Source organism: Corticium candelabrum, chromosome 11, assembly GCF_963422355.1.
Source record: "Corticium candelabrum chromosome 11, ooCorCand1.1, whole genome shotgun sequence".
NCBI classification, from domain to species: domain Eukaryota; kingdom Metazoa; phylum Porifera; class Homoscleromorpha; order Homosclerophorida; family Plakinidae; genus Corticium; species Corticium candelabrum.
This window is the reverse complement of record NC_085095.1, coordinates 6,682,589-6,698,024: the sequence shown is the minus strand read 5'-3', so window position 1 is coordinate 6,698,024 and position 15,436 is coordinate 6,682,589. Positions and strand designations below refer to the sequence as shown.

Sequence of the window (15,436 nt, the reverse complement as noted above, 5' to 3'; positions counted from 1 at the left end):
CGGAGGGCGTGGCTGTTTAGACAGACCAATCATCAGCGACGGATTTGACATGACGTCATCGTCAGAACGTTGAGACGCCTTGAATGTTGCTTAATAAACCCGGATGTAACTCCGTCTAATGCAACTGATTTTTCTAAAAACAGATTTGCAGCCACTGCATAGCAAACGTTGAAAGTTAGTATTGAAATAATGTAATTCATAATTTATTACCTACCCTGCGGTGCTTCGGCTTCCGTAATTTCCCCTGAAGTAAACGCTTGCCAAAAAACAGGTAGTTTAACGCGCGTTATTACATGTTTTTGTAAACAGGTATTCTAGCGCGCGTTGTTACATGTTTTGCAACGTCCCGTATAGACTTGGACGATGGCTCTCCACGTGCCGAAATCTCTGCTCGCTGGTATGTTGAAAGACGGCGCCAGGGTTAGCATCACTAAGACAACAATAGATAATTCGTTTGCTAACTAGGTTTTTTTGTTTGGTTAGCATTTTCGAGGCATGGAAGAAGCCGTCTTTCGCAACATCGACGCCTGCAACGAATTGACTCGAATTACTAAGTCTTCGTATGGTCCTAACGGTAAGTATTAGACTACTTGCTATATCGCGATAATCCAGCAAGCTCAGGTTGAATTCCCGTGTCGGTGAGGGTGGGGAGTAGCCTCGGGTCCCAGAGCAACGATACGCGCGGAACGAAAATTAGAGTGCGACTGCTTTCTAATTAATTAATAATGGTTTAGCTATTGCGTTTTGCAAGGTATTAATATTTTTGATTTATTTTGGTTTTTATGTTTGTCATTTAGGCATGAACAAAATGGTTATCAATCACATTGAAAAGTTGTTTGTTACAAGTGATGCAGCCACTGTTGTTGGAGAACTTGATGTATAATTGATTTCAGACAAATAATACGAACAACTTTGATGTTGCATTTTTATTGCTTTTTTGTGTAGGTTGAGCATCCTGCTGCAAAACTGTTAGTTATGGCATCTCAGATGCAGGAACAGGAGGTTGGTGATGGAACAAACTTTGTGCTTGTGTTGGCCGGTGCTCTTTTGGAACAAGCAGAACTGTTATTGAGAATGGTGGGTTATGATGCTACGATGCTGATGTTTGGGTATTGTGTGTGTGTGTGTGTGTGTGTGTGTGTGTGTGTGTGTGTGGTATGAGCTCAATTGGTTAGAGAGTGCATTTGGAGAATGAAAACATCCGGAACCTTGCAGGTTCAAGTCACAGTGATGGCAATCTGGGGCATAGTTTCTTTAAAGAGGAACTCCGGCGGAAATACAACTCAATCTCAAAATGTAGGCTTTATTGTGGAACTTCGTGCTGCGCTACTTTCAGGGTAACAATCACTTTGGTAGCGGAGAAAATGCGAGTTATGTACAGAGCATGCGCCAGGCTGTTACATCATTGGCGCTAAGCTTCACCTACACCAAATGAATTGCCCGCGTAGCTCAGTTATCTTGCCAGTGAACTACACAAAAACTAAACGGGAATGGTAACTTTAAAGGGGTCTTATGTTCTAGGGCCTTAGAAAAGCTCTTTGTAATAAAATTAGGATGCTAGACGCTGTTTTCTCCCAGCAGACTTGACCCTCTTTTCTCACAGAAGATGAGGCTAGCGCAATAAAACTCAACGATAATTAGCATTACCTTTGTTCTATTAATCTACGAGGAGAAACATTCAGTGGCTTTGAATATGAGGTTCTCTTGGAGAGATCTGAGTAAGCGGACACGCCCCTTTCAAACAGCGGCTGGACGAAGTGTAACAGTTGCCGAATGGCTTTGATTGAGCCCTAGACTTTTACTTGAACACAATGATGTAGACAGTGTAGCTAGTACTGTAGTACGTAAGTTGTTTCCACCCTGCACAATGTGTAGACTCGTGACCATGGTAATATACTGCCCCTTTGTCGTTCCCGGATATTCAATCCTCTAATTGCGGCTCATGAGGCATCTAGAAGCCATGCTAATCGCCAAAGCTGAGCACACCCGACTGCTATCTAAATTTGACGTGGACATAGGACTAGAGAACAACAAGAAGGTGCGCGTCCGCCTAAGCAGGTTTCTCGAAGAGAACGTCTACGCTTCCTTGACATACTTGAACCTTGAACGTGTTTCTCCTCGTAGATCAATATAGTGAAGGCTAATGCTAATTACCGTTGAGTTTTATTGCGCTAGTCTCACCTTCTGTGAGAGAAGAGGGTCAAGTCTGCTGGGAGAAATCGACCTCTAGCATTCTACTTTTGCTACATAGAGCTCCTGGAAGACCTTAAAACACAAGATCCCTTTATAGTTACCATTCCCGTTTAGTTTTCGTGTAGTTTAATGGTAAGATAACTGAGCTACGGAGGCAATTCATTTGGTGTAGGCAGAGCATAGCGCCAATGACGTAACAGCCTGGCACATGCTCCGTACATAACCCGCATTTTCTTCGCTACCAAAGTGACAGCTGGCCCGAAGTAGTGCAGTACAAAATTTCACGATAAAGCGTACATTTTGAGATCAGGTTGTATTTCCATTGGAGTTTCCCTTTAAGAAACTTACACACAATTGCTTCTCTCGACTCAGGAGTATAAATGAGTATCTGGGGTGGACATGACCGCTGACTTAGCAGTGTAACATCATGCAGCAGACAGGTACTTGTGGGCCTTGGTGTCCAGTCCCAGAGCTGCGCCATTGTCAGTGCACCTGGATGACTTCGGCCAAGCTCCAGGTGGATTGTAGAGCTGGCCCTAAGCCTCCACGTAGCGCATGGAAGCCCTGTCTCTAGAGGCAGAGGAGCTATCTCCGCAACGGTCCTTAAGGTTGACGTTGAATGACGTGGAGGGCTTGATATTTGTCAATTTTTTGTTCATTTGTGTGTGTGTGTGTATTTGTGTGTGTGTGCATGCGTGTGCGTCCAGGTGTTTAGTGCATGTGTGTTGTGTGCATTTTCCCTGGCTAGTTTACAGTGTGTGCCACTGTTTCATTCACAGGGATTGTCAGTAGCCGAAGTCATCAGTGGGTATGAGATGGCTCTCAAGAAAGCATTAGAGATCTTACCTGGTGAGCTACTTGATCATTTCTTGATTATACAGTGTGTTTACCATTCATGTGATATCAACTGCATGTACATCACATGATATTTATTATAAGCAAGCATCCAGCAGAGCTCAGTGTCTTGCATGCCGATGCTCTTCTCTGAGACTTGCAATAGTGACACGCAGGCGTTTGAGACTAACGATCTTTCTAACCGTCGGTAGTCATAGAACCTGTGCACATACCTATACCACCAACACACACTTTGGTTTACATGATTTCACAAACCGTTGAGAATTGGTTGATGGTGTTGTTGATGTTTGTAGGTCTAAGCTGTTCATCACTAAAGGAAGTTAGAGACGTGGCTGCAGTGGCAGCGGCCATCAAGACGGCAATAGCAAGCAAGCAGGTAGACACCAAACTTGTAGTGACAATGTACTATACCATTAGTAGCTGAAAGTTACGATAAGTCTGTGTGGTTGTTTACTAAGTTAAAGAAATAAATAAATAAATAAATGTGGAGGAATTGGGTTTTTATAAGGTGGATGACTGTCGGCGCTCAGTGTCGTTGTTGTTTTGTGTTACAGTATGGCAATGAAGACTTCTTGGCAGACTTGGTGGCTCAAGCGTGTGGTAAGACGGATGGATGGACACACACACACACACACACACACACACACACACACACACACACACACACACACACACACACAGTTAGTATCCACGTTTGCACTTAATACAAGTAATAGACAATGAATAGGCGGACAGACCTGGGTTAATAAGCCAGCTAAATGAATTAGCAAACAGCTTTACATGTAAGGTTAATCTCAGACTGTCTACCAAGGCAACACAAACTGAATAGGTTAAAACAGCTGCTTGTAGGCTATTATTGCAATTAGCAAGATGGTGCTCACTGACTCTGTTTCAATTGTGTGTGTGTGTGTGTGTGTGTGTGTGTGTGTGTGTGTGTGTGTGTGTGTGTGTGTGTGTGTGTGTGTTTGTGTGTGTGTGTGTGTGTGTGTTGTGCCTTTGTACTCTGCACTAATTAATTGATCAGTTAATTATTCATGTTTGATTGTATCAGTGTCCATCCTTCCTTCTGATCCCAAAACCTTCAATGTCGACAACGTGAGAGTCACAAAAATCTTGGTAAATCAATCTCTACTTGTATAGTGATGTGTTGTGTACACGCCGTCTGATCAGTGTGTTGTATGTAGGGTTCTGGTGTTCTGCAGTCGACCATGTTGCGAGGAATGGTTTTCAAACGCCAGGTGCAGTCGGATGTGAAGAAGGTTCACGATGCACGAATTGTTGTCTTTTCGTGCCCATTGGATCTCATGCAGACAGAGACGAAGGTGTGGGGAGATATATGGGATTGTGGTGCTGGTTGTGTGTCTACGTTTTGTGTGTACTGTAGGGCACTGTGTTGATAAAGACTGCCGAGGAGCTGAAGAGTTTTAGTGGTGGAGAGGAAAGTATAATAGAGGAAAAGATCAAAGGAGTTGTTGAGGTTAGGGTTAGATATTGTGTTGTGATACGCACAAGGGGCAGACAGAGAGACATACAGACAGACAGATGGATGGACGGAGACAGATGGACAGACAGAGAGACAAAGAGATGGACAAATGGACAGAGAGACAGATGGATGGACAGACAGACAAATGGACAAACGGACAGGCAGAGAGACAGACAGACTGAGAGACGGATAGATGGACGGGCAGACAGGCAGAGAGACAGACACACGCACACACAGAAAAGAAGAATAGAAATGGCACACACACACACACACACACACACACTCGTCATTACAATAGTTTTGATTGCTACCGGTTTATCTATCATAGTCCGGCTGTAACGTCATCGTAACGGGTGGAACTGTCGGAGAGCTAGCGTGTCACTTCTGTAACAGATACCGTCTCATGGTCGTGAGACTGCAGTCCAAGTTCGACGTAAGACGACTCTGCAAGGCAGTGAAAGCAAAAGCGTTGCCAAAATTGGTGAAAACCTACAGACACAGCAAATATATTTTTGTGCTCTCAATTAATGTGCTGTGGTCATCATAGGCTGTTCCTTCACCCGAAGATTTGGGACACTGTAGCGACGTGTTTGTCGAAGAATTAGGAGACACGGAGGTGACAATATTCCAGCAAGGTATCGTTATCGAAGGGTTACAATCGCCTGCCTTTTAATTGCGTTTGGTGATTGAAATCGATCTGTTTGAGTTTGGCGATTTCCTTAGGGGCAGACGGAGAACGACTGATTTGTGTTGTTGTTGTTGTGTGATATTAGATAAAGATGAAGGCGACATAGCGACTATTGTTGTTCGTGGCTCAACTGAGAATATTATGGATGATGTTGAGAGAGCTATTGATGATGGAATCAACACATTCAAGACTCTGACCAAGGTTAGGGTCTAGTGCGTGTCGGTTGTCTGTGTATGTTGACTGCTCATGATGTAACGTTGTGTAGGATTCTCGTCTGGTTGCCGGAGCTGGTGCCACGGAGATAGAGCTTGCGAAGCAGATAGCATCACATGGAGCTGTATGATTGATCCTTTTGTTTGTCCGTATGCCTGTCTATCCATCTGTGTGTCTGTTTGTCTGTCTGTCCATTTGTCCCTATTGCGAACAAGTTGTATTTGATTGTTAGTGAAATGCGTATTGTCTGCAGACGTGTCCTGGTCTTGAACAGTATGCCATCAAAAATTTTGCCGAAGCTCTAGAAGTCTTTCCACGAACTTTAGCTCAGAATGCTGGTGTAAAGGTAATACCAACCGTTCAGTAAGAGTCAAAGGGTTGCGAAGTAACACGGGCGTGTTGACTTTAGGCAACGGAGGTTGTGTCTAGACTCTATGCAGCTCATCAAGAAGGAAATAAGAATATAGGATTTGACAATGAGGTATTGCAGCTCTTGCAGAGATAGAAGAGTTGACCAACAGACAGACAGACTAATAGACAGACAGACAAATAGACAGACAGACAAATAGACAGATAGACAAATAAGACAGACAGATGAGTTGATAACAAATATTGTTAATGGTAACTGTGAACATATGGACACTTGTGTCCTGGATTAAGTTTTCGATAGCTGCAGACATGACACAAGGTCACACACTCTTGACTTACTGCAATATCTGGTAACACCACATCTCTAACAGACTTCGTAGAGTAGTACATCATTGGGTTCATTCCTACCCTTGGCACAATAGCAGATGTGGATTTTTGTGTAAAGATGCCATTAAACTAGCACCTTCAAGTATGGCACAAATGGGTGCATAACATTAATATCAAAACTTCAGTAACATTAAATATATATAAACTTTTGTCTTAATTAATATGGTCAATCAATCATTCAAAAGATGCATGTAGACTTACTGGAGTGGACGTAGAGTATGAGTGACGTCGGTGTGTGTGTGTGTGTGTGTAGGGTGAAGGTCCTGCTGTAAAGGATGTGTGCGACGCTGGTATTGTAGACACTTACCTGTTGAAAGAGTGGGGACTAAAGTTCACTCTGAATGCAGTGCTAACAGTTCTCAGAGTCGATCAGGTTGGTTACAGTTACTACTGTACACATATCGGCAGTACAGCAGCCTCTGTTTGGGTTGCCAACTACTCATACTTTCTCTGTGTCCTTGATGCAGATTATTATGGCAAAGAGGTCTGGAGGTCCGAAACCTCCGAAGGAGAACAAGAACTGGGATGAAGACTAGGAGTTTATGTACACTTAGTTGATCATCTTGAGTCTGCTTGTTCTTCTCTAGTCTTAATTGTATGCAACAAAACTTCATGATTGAAAATAAATCTACAGTAAAGTGTCTTTCTTGCAGTCGATGATACAGCCGATGTGTAGATTGCCAACCCGTTGTATGTATTAGCTTGAGTTGTCTGTCTTTTTATCCATTTCTAGCATTTGCTCGATTTCTGCTTCCCACGTCTCGTCATCCTTACCCTGATGCCCTACATCGTCGTCATCATCCAATCCTTCGACTCCAAATCTTTGTAATTCCTGTTGTAGTTCACTCTCCCAGTCCCCTTCGTCAGCATTCTCATTTTGCTGTGCATCTGCTGCTGTTTCGGGTTGATCACCGACACCCAATTGACCCAACTCTGCTTGGGATAACTCTAATAAGTCACAGATACTTTAGAATGCTATTTGACACTCAAAGCAGACCTGCTACAATGTGACACTCAATCATGCATTTTAGCACAGTAGGAAAGTCAAGAATGATATAGTGTAAGTGTTGGAGCCTTTGATGCACACAGTACTGTATTGATATTTCTGTACTGTGGCTGTTTGAGAGCTTATGCACTGCAGTGTGTGGTGCAATGGTTTTTGCAAGCTTGATACATATGTCTGACCTGCTGCTTCATGGTGTGAGAATGTATCGCTGACAAACTCATCACCGGCACTTTCAGGAAACGTCTCCACTTCCTCCTTACACATCAACAACAAATGTCACAAATCAAACAATAGATTTATGTGGAGTGTGTGTGTGTGTGTGTGTGTGTGTGTGTGTGTGTGTGTGTGTGTGTGTGTGTGTGTGTGTGTGTGTGTGTGTGTGTGTGTGTGTGTGTGTGTGTGTGTGTGTGTGCATAGGAAACAACAGCCATTGTCATACTGAGCTCACCTCGTGTTGACGTTCGTCTGGTGTCTCCTCTCTGCTCTTGGCTACACTATCATCATCTCTACCCCCACTACTACTACTATCTCTTTTCTTTAGCTGTTCTTCAGCTGCTGTAGCAAAAAACACGAAACATTAGTCACTAATATTATTAACAATGTGTTGTGTGATCTCCCACTTTTGAGAATTAACTAGCACATTAAAACTACACTAGCCAGCTAATGCCAGTTTCACGTACGTGCAAAGTCATCATGTTGCAACTCTGGAAGTGGGTATGTATAGACTTTGATTGATATTGCCTAGACTGTCTGAAGGCTGACATCGACTTCCTTTAATGGAGTATGTCATAATTATGTAATCAAACATCCTACAACTCTACTGCACAAATGTTTGCAAATCGTCACAACTAGACAACTGGATAAGAGTACAAACTTCCCATACTATCACACCATTAACTTCACCAACTTGTGTTCTATTGACCTGTTATTATTAATTAGTGCAAATATATAAAGTCTATTGTAACATCTTGAGCTCAGAATTAGCTTCCATAAACAGATAGCTGACTCACGAGGCAGGTAAAGAGACAACAAAGATGAACCCTACTCTGACGTGTACAGATTGTTTTATTGTTTATTGGTGTCTTACCAGTAGCAAGAGATGTCAGTTGTGTTGACTGCTTGATCAATGAGACTCGATAGAAGTAGTTTCTCCAAAACATCTCCTCTGATATACTAAACACAGATACCTGTCGTATATCAAACACAAACTAACATATTAAAATTGATCACCTTAAACAAACAAATACATGAATTTCCGAAACAGTGCCCAGCCAAAGGTCACTTACTGGACAATCTTTTTAGAAACTGTTCTCATTACAGCCTATAAGCCACTACTGAAAATCAAGATTGTGGTGTGCAATTGGACCTAGCGGCCCACAGTTGGTTGATATTCCAACGCTGTGTACGTAACGTGCGTTACTACACTACACTACAGTGTACCCGTATGGCAACCAGACAGCGGTCCTACACAGTGGAACAGAAGTTGAGCTTTGTCAGAAGACTAAAAAAATTCAGAAGCAATGTCAGCCTTACGTCACATGGGCTGGGTATTGATAGGAAAAGGCTACAAGAATGGAGAGATAAAAGGAAACCTATAGAAATGCTTGACAATAAGAGTACAAAAGCAGCTAGTCGGGTCTGGTCGTACTACTGTACTAAATTTCCGTGAATTGAAGAACAGCTGTCCATGTGGTTTCAGAGTCAGCGCAACAGGCGCCTTTCTGTCAATTAGGCCTACTTGTGCATACCAGAAAAACCCAACAGAGAGGATTTCCTACAAACCACCTGGGTGCTTACTGAGAACGGATTTTCTTCCATAAATCCCATTTCCCATATTGCTGTCCTGGCCGGTTTTGGAAATTCCCGGTAGTGATAAACGTAATTCTCTTACAGACATTTACCACCATATACATACAGTCAAAACTGTATAGCAAGTGGCCACTGGTAGGATACTTGAGTAATACACCATATTAACACACATTTCAATAGATTCGACTTACAGTCTTGGCACCAACTCGAATCGCATCGACTGAAGCTTCGTATCCTCTGCCAGCGTGGCCAACGCGACAGGAAAGCTGGTGGTGAAGTCGAAATGAAACTGAACTCCTTGTGGAGGATTACGCAAAAAATTTCGTTTATCCTAACACACACACACACACATGACACACAACACACAACACATTATAGTCACCAGTACATGCAGCAACAATACATAAAGAACTAACCGAAGAAAGAGCCATGATCTGTGTTTTCATAGCTTCCTCTTCATGATAGCCAACCCAAGGAGGAACGGCAGCATCTAAGACACACTGAGTTCGAAAAAAGAGAATGTGGGCTGAATGACATGTGATGTTATTGTTGAAAGAAGGACTAATGTAAACACACCTGCTCTACCAGATTTCTTTTCTTGCATAAATTTTTGTTGCTCTCGATGGAAGTCGCCTATAAATGTCTGTTATAAGACAAAATTACTGCTACAGAGAGGTATGTGTTACAAACAGACATTGACGTGTACAGAATACATGACTATTACTACTGTAATAGTAGAAAACAATAATATGCACTAACAATATGTAATAAAGAAATGTAGCAAGATAACAGAAAACAGACTTGACAGACAAACAGACAGACAGACAGACAGACATGCAGGCAGACATGCAGAGACAGACAGACAGACAGACAGACAGACAGACAGACAGACAGACAATTGTATACAAAAGCAGTACTAAAACAGATACATATTTGTACAGACAAACAGACAAAGAGATAGATAATATATTCTCATAATAAACTCTACTTAAATGCAAACCGGTCCTTGCAAACAACAAAGTCATAGATTAACTAATGAACTTGACCCTCAATGTCAGATTGACAGAGAGGCAAACAGATCTGTTTCTCACTGTTGGACTCTTCAACTCTACTTTCTAACTAGTATTCTTTCTTGTGTGTGCAGCTGTAGTTTGAAGACTTTAGGAGCTTGCAATTGGTATGTACTTGGACTTTAGACATTTGCAGTTGATGTATAATAGTTCAATGTTTGAATACTGTATTACCCTGCTTAGAAGAGCATGCCCTTATAAGTGAGGTTTAGCAGAAAGTGAGACCAAGAAATCCTGCAACTAGAAGGGCATGCCCTTAGAGGTGAGGTAACCTCGATTATCCAGACCGTCAGCAAGTTAGCACTTGTGTAATCTGCAACTTGCAGCATGGTGGCGTCTGCAGGAGTTGGAGTGTCTAACAGTGGAATTCGAAAACAGTCACCGTCAGCCGATTCTGATAAGAAAAGAAAACTGCCAGAATGTACACAGTAAACAAGAAGCATGTCGTCATATAGAAGTATGATGAGCACAGTGGTAACAGAGCAAGAACATCACAAGCTCGCAGTGTACAATACCCCAAACTGGGTGAAGAAAAGGGAGGAGTTTGCAAACTGACAGAACCAGAAGAAGAAGAAACAGTGATTAGATGTAGAGTGGAAATCTGTTGCATGTGAAAAGCTACGCATATGCATGCGCTTTAGTGAGTAGACGTTGTGGCTTAGCAGATCTGTGTTAGTGGGTAGTGTGTGTTTGAATGCATTGACATGAAATCGTGCATACATTGGCTGCAATGTTGAGTCATTCCCTCACCTAAAAGAACATGCCCTTATACTCTGGGGTATAAGGGCAGTCTGCTAAACCTCACGATATAAAGGCATGCCCTTCTAAGCGGGGTAATACAGTATATATTGACAGACAAACAGACACAAGTGGCTGTTTTGACTTATAGTCATTTAGAAGACAGGGGATCATATGGTTCCTTTATAATTAGCGATTTGCTATTGTGTCATACTTCATATTTGAAAAATATATATATGAGAGAGAGAGAGAGACAGACACAGAGACAGACAGACAGACACAGAGACAGACAGAGATACAACCAGACAGACAGACAGACAGACAGACAGACAGACAGAGAGAGAGAGAGAGAGAGAGACAAAGAGACAGACAAGCAATCAGACACACCACCAAACAGAAAGATTGGCATTTTAAAATACGAAATACAACTAATACAAACTACATCATACGAATTATTGTTTCTTACTTTTTTATTAGATTAATTACGTTAATTAATCTATTCATAAACGCATTTTCAATCATTGAATTCTCACCGAGCCCACAGAATCAGAAACAACACTCTTAACTTTACCGGCCGCCGTCGCAAAACTCGACCAAACTCCTTCAGCCACAACCCAATCAGACACTCACCAACACACTACAGAGTCAGACCTTCAACATCTCACCTCCAAAACCTTCTACTAGAGACGCGCGAAGGTCTCGTCCTTGCGACGAATCATGAGCATCGTTATCGCCCGACTCATTCTCGCCACCCTCGTCCTCCTTCTCCCCACCAGACGAGCTCCACCAGCCCCACATCTCAACGCAGTCTCTAACCACACTTACTGCGCATGCCTAGAGCAGAGTCCGGCTAGATGGCCGAAGGAAGTGGCGAAAATCCAACTCAAATGGCAGTCGTATGACGTCCTCGTGTATTCTAAATGGCTGATAAGGTATGGTTTGTGTTGTGGGTGTCTGTAGGAGGGCGGCAGTGGTGGAGAAAATGAACAATCGGGCGCGTGTTGTGAGTCGGACGGAGAACCACAGCAGCAGGAGCTTAGTGCTGTTCCAGAGATGAGCGACTTGAAGGCAGGCACGAAACTGAATTCTGTGAAGAAGAAGTATGAGCGAATGGTGAGATTCGGGCGCTAGATTGAAAGTCCAATAATATATTAATTAATTATTTATTTATTTGTTTACATTGTAAGGATTTGTTTGTTACTTTGTGTAACCCATTTCTTGGTAGGTTCGTCTGCTGAAGCAAAGTCAGCAAGAGACCGCCGAGTACAAGAAAAAGCTGCAGGAAGTGTGTTTAGTTGTTGCAATTTCCATCTCTGTATTGCCTTGTGTCTCTTTTATCAGCTTGTCTGGTACCTTTTTGATGTCATTTTGTTGCTCGGTTGCATGTTGTTTGACTGACTACTTGTCTGTTTGTCTATCTGTCTGTCTGTCTGCCTGTCTGTTTACTACATTGGTCTGAGCATATTCTCTGTCATATTTTACCAAGATTCCTTCTTTAGTTGTCTCGTGAGAGGGATTCTGTCCAAACTGAACTGAGTCGAGCCAATCTCGCTAAAAGCAAACTTGAAAGTTTGTGTAGAGAATTGCAGAGACACTGCAAGGCAGTCAAAGTATGTAGTGATGCCACAACCAGTTGTAACGTGTCTAGATAAAGTGTTTAGGAGGAAAGTCTAATTCGAGCAAAGGAAGACGAAGGAAGAAGACAAGACGTGTCTGCAAAGTTCCAAGTACTGCTCATGTGTCGCTGTTTCTTTTTTTTATCATTTTATATGTTAGCATTGTTGTTAGGCAACTATCAACGACGTCACACTGAAGATGCAGGAATGCTACAGTCGTAACCAGCAGTTGAAACAAGAGAATACAGAGTATGACCTGATTGAAAATGCAGACGTTGTAAACTAGGGTTGTGTCAGTTACCGATAGGAACTGTGACACAAGAGATGGATCAGATGAAGACAGAGACACAGGCTGTTGCTACTACTAGTTAGTTAATCCTAATAGGCCAAACCATAAAATTGTCAAAGTTCATGTAACCCGGCCGGCTGTATTTCCCAAATGATTTTTGCTCTGACATTTTTTACGTTTTTATAGCTACAGTAGCCTTGCAGTGCAGTGCTGACGCACCTGCTTTGTTGAAGTACTTGTTTAGGTAATATGCTTGCCGTATGTGTCACAGTAACAGAGGGTCCACACTGTTTGGTAAACAGTAGAGCGCTGAGAGTAGCTGTGAGCTGGACGCTGTGAGGAATGTTATCCAAACTTGACAATTTGGCCCTATTTATTTTATGTTTAATATTTCATATAGCAAATATTACTAAAACTCTTTCACTAATAAAGTCTTTCACTGACGGTTTGTTTTAGATTGGCAACAAAGTTGAAGAGCTTAGTGGAACAGTACGAACTACGAGAAACGGTGAAGCACACTAGAGCTCGAACTATTGGAGTATTGTTGAATATAATTTGTATTAATTAATAGCATTATGAAAAGCTAAAGAGACAACACCAGCTGGAGGTACAGATCGCAGAGGCCAAACTGGCACAACATCTCGCTGCAGCAGGCGAGGAAAGAGAGACCAACTTGAAGGAGAAACACGCCGTGAGTATCAAGTCATTCAAATATGAGTTCCGGTGTTACACGGTCGTGTGGTGTTTAGTTGCTCGCAGACGCTGTGCATCATCAGAAGCGATGCGAGCAGCTGGCACAGCAGGAGATTGAATTACGGGGACAGGTTAATGTTTTTGAACCATTAGAGTGGATGTTGCAGGTGAAGGATTGTTGGTGCCGCTAGCTATCGTTGTATACGGAAAAGTTTGAAGAGTTCCAGAAGACATTGACCAAGAGCAACGACGTGTTTGGAACTTTCAAGAAGGAAATGGATAAGGTGAAATTGGGATTCAATTTCGTGAAGTCTAAATATGGTGGATTGTTGTGCTGGATTGTTGTGTTGGGTTGTTGTGTTGGATTGTTTGTGTTGGGTTGTTGTGTTGGATTGTTGTGTTGTTGTGCTGGATTGTTGTGCTGGATTTTTGTGTTGGATTGTTGTGTTGGATTGTTGTGCTGGATTGTTGTGCTGGATTGTTGTGCTGGGTTGTTGTGCTGGGTTGTTGTGCTGGACTGTTGTGCTGCACTGTTGTGTTGGATTATTGTGTTGGACTGTTGTGCTGGATTGTTGTGCTGGATTGTTGTGCTGGATTATTGTGCTGGATTATTGTGTTGGATTGTTTTCTGTTTCTCTTCACACCTTCCATCCACCCACCGACTGATGGTTTGTCAGCCCCTCTAACACTTTGTCTGTCCATTCCTTTTGCCTGTCTGTTCATTACAATTGTTAGATGCCTGATATCTACTGTACAATCTACAGCAGGTGATTGTAATAAGTAATGCAGTCATTGTAGTGCCATTTCCCACTAAATCCATGATATTTTCTCTTATTTCTTTGTTGTTGTACCTTGGAAAGACAATCTTTTTCGACAGTAACACTTAATTATTTTAAATCACGTGAAGACTACTGTTTAGTTGTCATTGTGATAGCCAAATAGAATTACCAGTGCATCAGAGTCCCAATAAACCAACCATCCCTGCGCATGTATCTTGTATATTTGCCTTGTGCTGAGTCTGCTTGTAGTTTTCTGTACAGTTCACTCTGTTGTTACTGATATTGTTCCTACTTCATGAATCTTGCAGATGACCAAAACAATAAAGAAGTTAGAGAAGGAAACGAACATGTGGCGAGCTCGATGGGAGACTAGTAACCTTTCATTGAGCAAGATGACAGATGAAGTAACTTGTTGGCAGTCTTCTATTATTGATACACATAGAGATGCTTTGTCCCTTTTAGCGATCTTCGCAAGACAAAACCATCCAGGCTCTCAAAGCAAAAACGTCAAAATTAGAAAGCTTGTGTAGAGCAATGCAAAGTGAACGCAACGAGCTGAGAGACCAACTCAAACAACAGCAGGTTAGATCTTCATACATCCATAGTACGTTCACCGATAGACAAGCATGTCGTATGTAAACAATGTTTGCTTTACAGGGTGTTGCTGCAACTAGTGAAGGAAATAAGCAAGCAGAACATGTTGATCATCCTGAGATGAGTGGTGGCCCACAACACAGTGATGTTCGTGAATGCTGCGATCACTTGAAACAAAGTGAAGCTCGTGAACTGACCCAAGCTCCTGAACACGGCAACACTAGTGAACACAGCAACGCTCCTGATCACAGTGACATTCATGACTTGAGTGACACTCATGACTTGAGCGATAATACTCACGATCATGACTGCAATGATGCTTCTGGACACAGTGATCCTTGTACCAACAATAATCATCTTGCATGTCTCGATTGTCCCAAAGACAGCAATCGGGTTGAATACAGTGATCATTCTAATTGTGGTGATCATGTGGACCAGAGTCCTGAACCTCCTCCTTCTACACCGGCCACGTCTCCCTCTCCTGAACGAGATATAGAAACTAGCGTAGTGCCTCATGATGATGTTGAAGCTTCATCGTTTGGGACGTCTCATAGCTCGCTTGAACATGTAGCATAGTCGAACGATCATTATTATGCTGTTGTTGTTAGTGTTAGTCTGTAGTGGATGGGTAGTTGTACATAGCAGCTGATTTTG

The 15,436-nt window shown here is 42.4% G+C and overlaps 3 protein-coding genes across 6 annotated transcripts; 2 read left to right on the top strand and 1 right to left on the bottom strand.

Moving 5' to 3' along the window:
* Positions 1-335: 335 nt before the first annotated feature.
* On the top strand, positions 336-6,831 carry LOC134186596 (T-complex protein 1 subunit theta-like). The gene is made up of 18 exons (XM_062654591.1): positions 336-420; positions 484-574; positions 798-877; positions 946-1,077; positions 2,973-3,042; positions 3,342-3,424; positions 3,603-3,648; positions 4,100-4,164; positions 4,233-4,370; positions 4,433-4,525; positions 4,860-5,012; positions 5,079-5,166; positions 5,305-5,420; positions 5,485-5,556; positions 5,686-5,778; positions 5,842-5,913; positions 6,442-6,561; positions 6,656-6,831. The coding sequence occupies exons 1-18, from the start codon at positions 364-366 to the stop codon at positions 6,722-6,724; spliced, it is 1,638 nt and encodes a 545-aa protein (XP_062510575.1). The 5' UTR covers positions 336-363; the 3' UTR covers positions 6,725-6,831.
* LOC134186599 (synapse-associated protein 1-like) lies at positions 6,743-11,633 on the bottom strand. Of its 3 annotated transcripts, none has more exons than XM_062654594.1 (9): positions 11,477-11,633; positions 11,345-11,412; positions 9,580-9,646; positions 9,420-9,493; positions 9,195-9,334; positions 8,282-8,367; positions 7,643-7,749; positions 7,374-7,449; positions 6,743-7,139 (listed from the first exon to the last, which is right to left on the bottom strand). In XM_062654594.1, the coding sequence occupies exons 1-9, from the start codon at positions 11,607-11,609 to the stop codon at positions 6,886-6,888; spliced, it is 1,005 nt and encodes a 334-aa protein (XP_062510578.1). In that variant the 5' UTR covers positions 11,610-11,633; the 3' UTR covers positions 6,743-6,885. The 3 variants fall into 3 exon arrangements, with proteins under 3 accessions (XP_062510578.1, XP_062510579.1, XP_062510580.1); XM_062654595.1 differs by having other exon boundaries at positions 6,743-7,136; XM_062654596.1 differs by having other exon boundaries at positions 7,643-7,746.
* A 7-nt stretch (positions 11,634-11,640) lies between these two features.
* On the top strand, positions 11,641-15,367 carry LOC134186597 (alpha-taxilin-like). Of its 2 annotated transcripts, none has more exons than XM_062654593.1 (13): positions 11,641-11,701; positions 11,772-11,924; positions 12,037-12,096; positions 12,311-12,421; positions 12,473-12,538; positions 12,600-12,676; positions 13,173-13,224; positions 13,288-13,407; positions 13,466-13,540; positions 13,601-13,693; positions 14,497-14,592; positions 14,651-14,770; positions 14,846-15,367. In XM_062654593.1, exons 1-13 carry the CDS (start codon positions 11,666-11,668, stop codon positions 15,356-15,358), a joined length of 1,572 nt encoding a protein of 523 aa, XP_062510577.1. In that variant the 5' UTR covers positions 11,641-11,665; the 3' UTR covers positions 15,359-15,367. The 2 variants fall into 2 exon arrangements, with proteins under 2 accessions (XP_062510577.1, XP_062510576.1); XM_062654592.1 differs by having other exon boundaries at positions 11,641-11,707.
* The last annotated feature ends 69 nt before the right edge of the window (positions 15,368-15,436 follow it).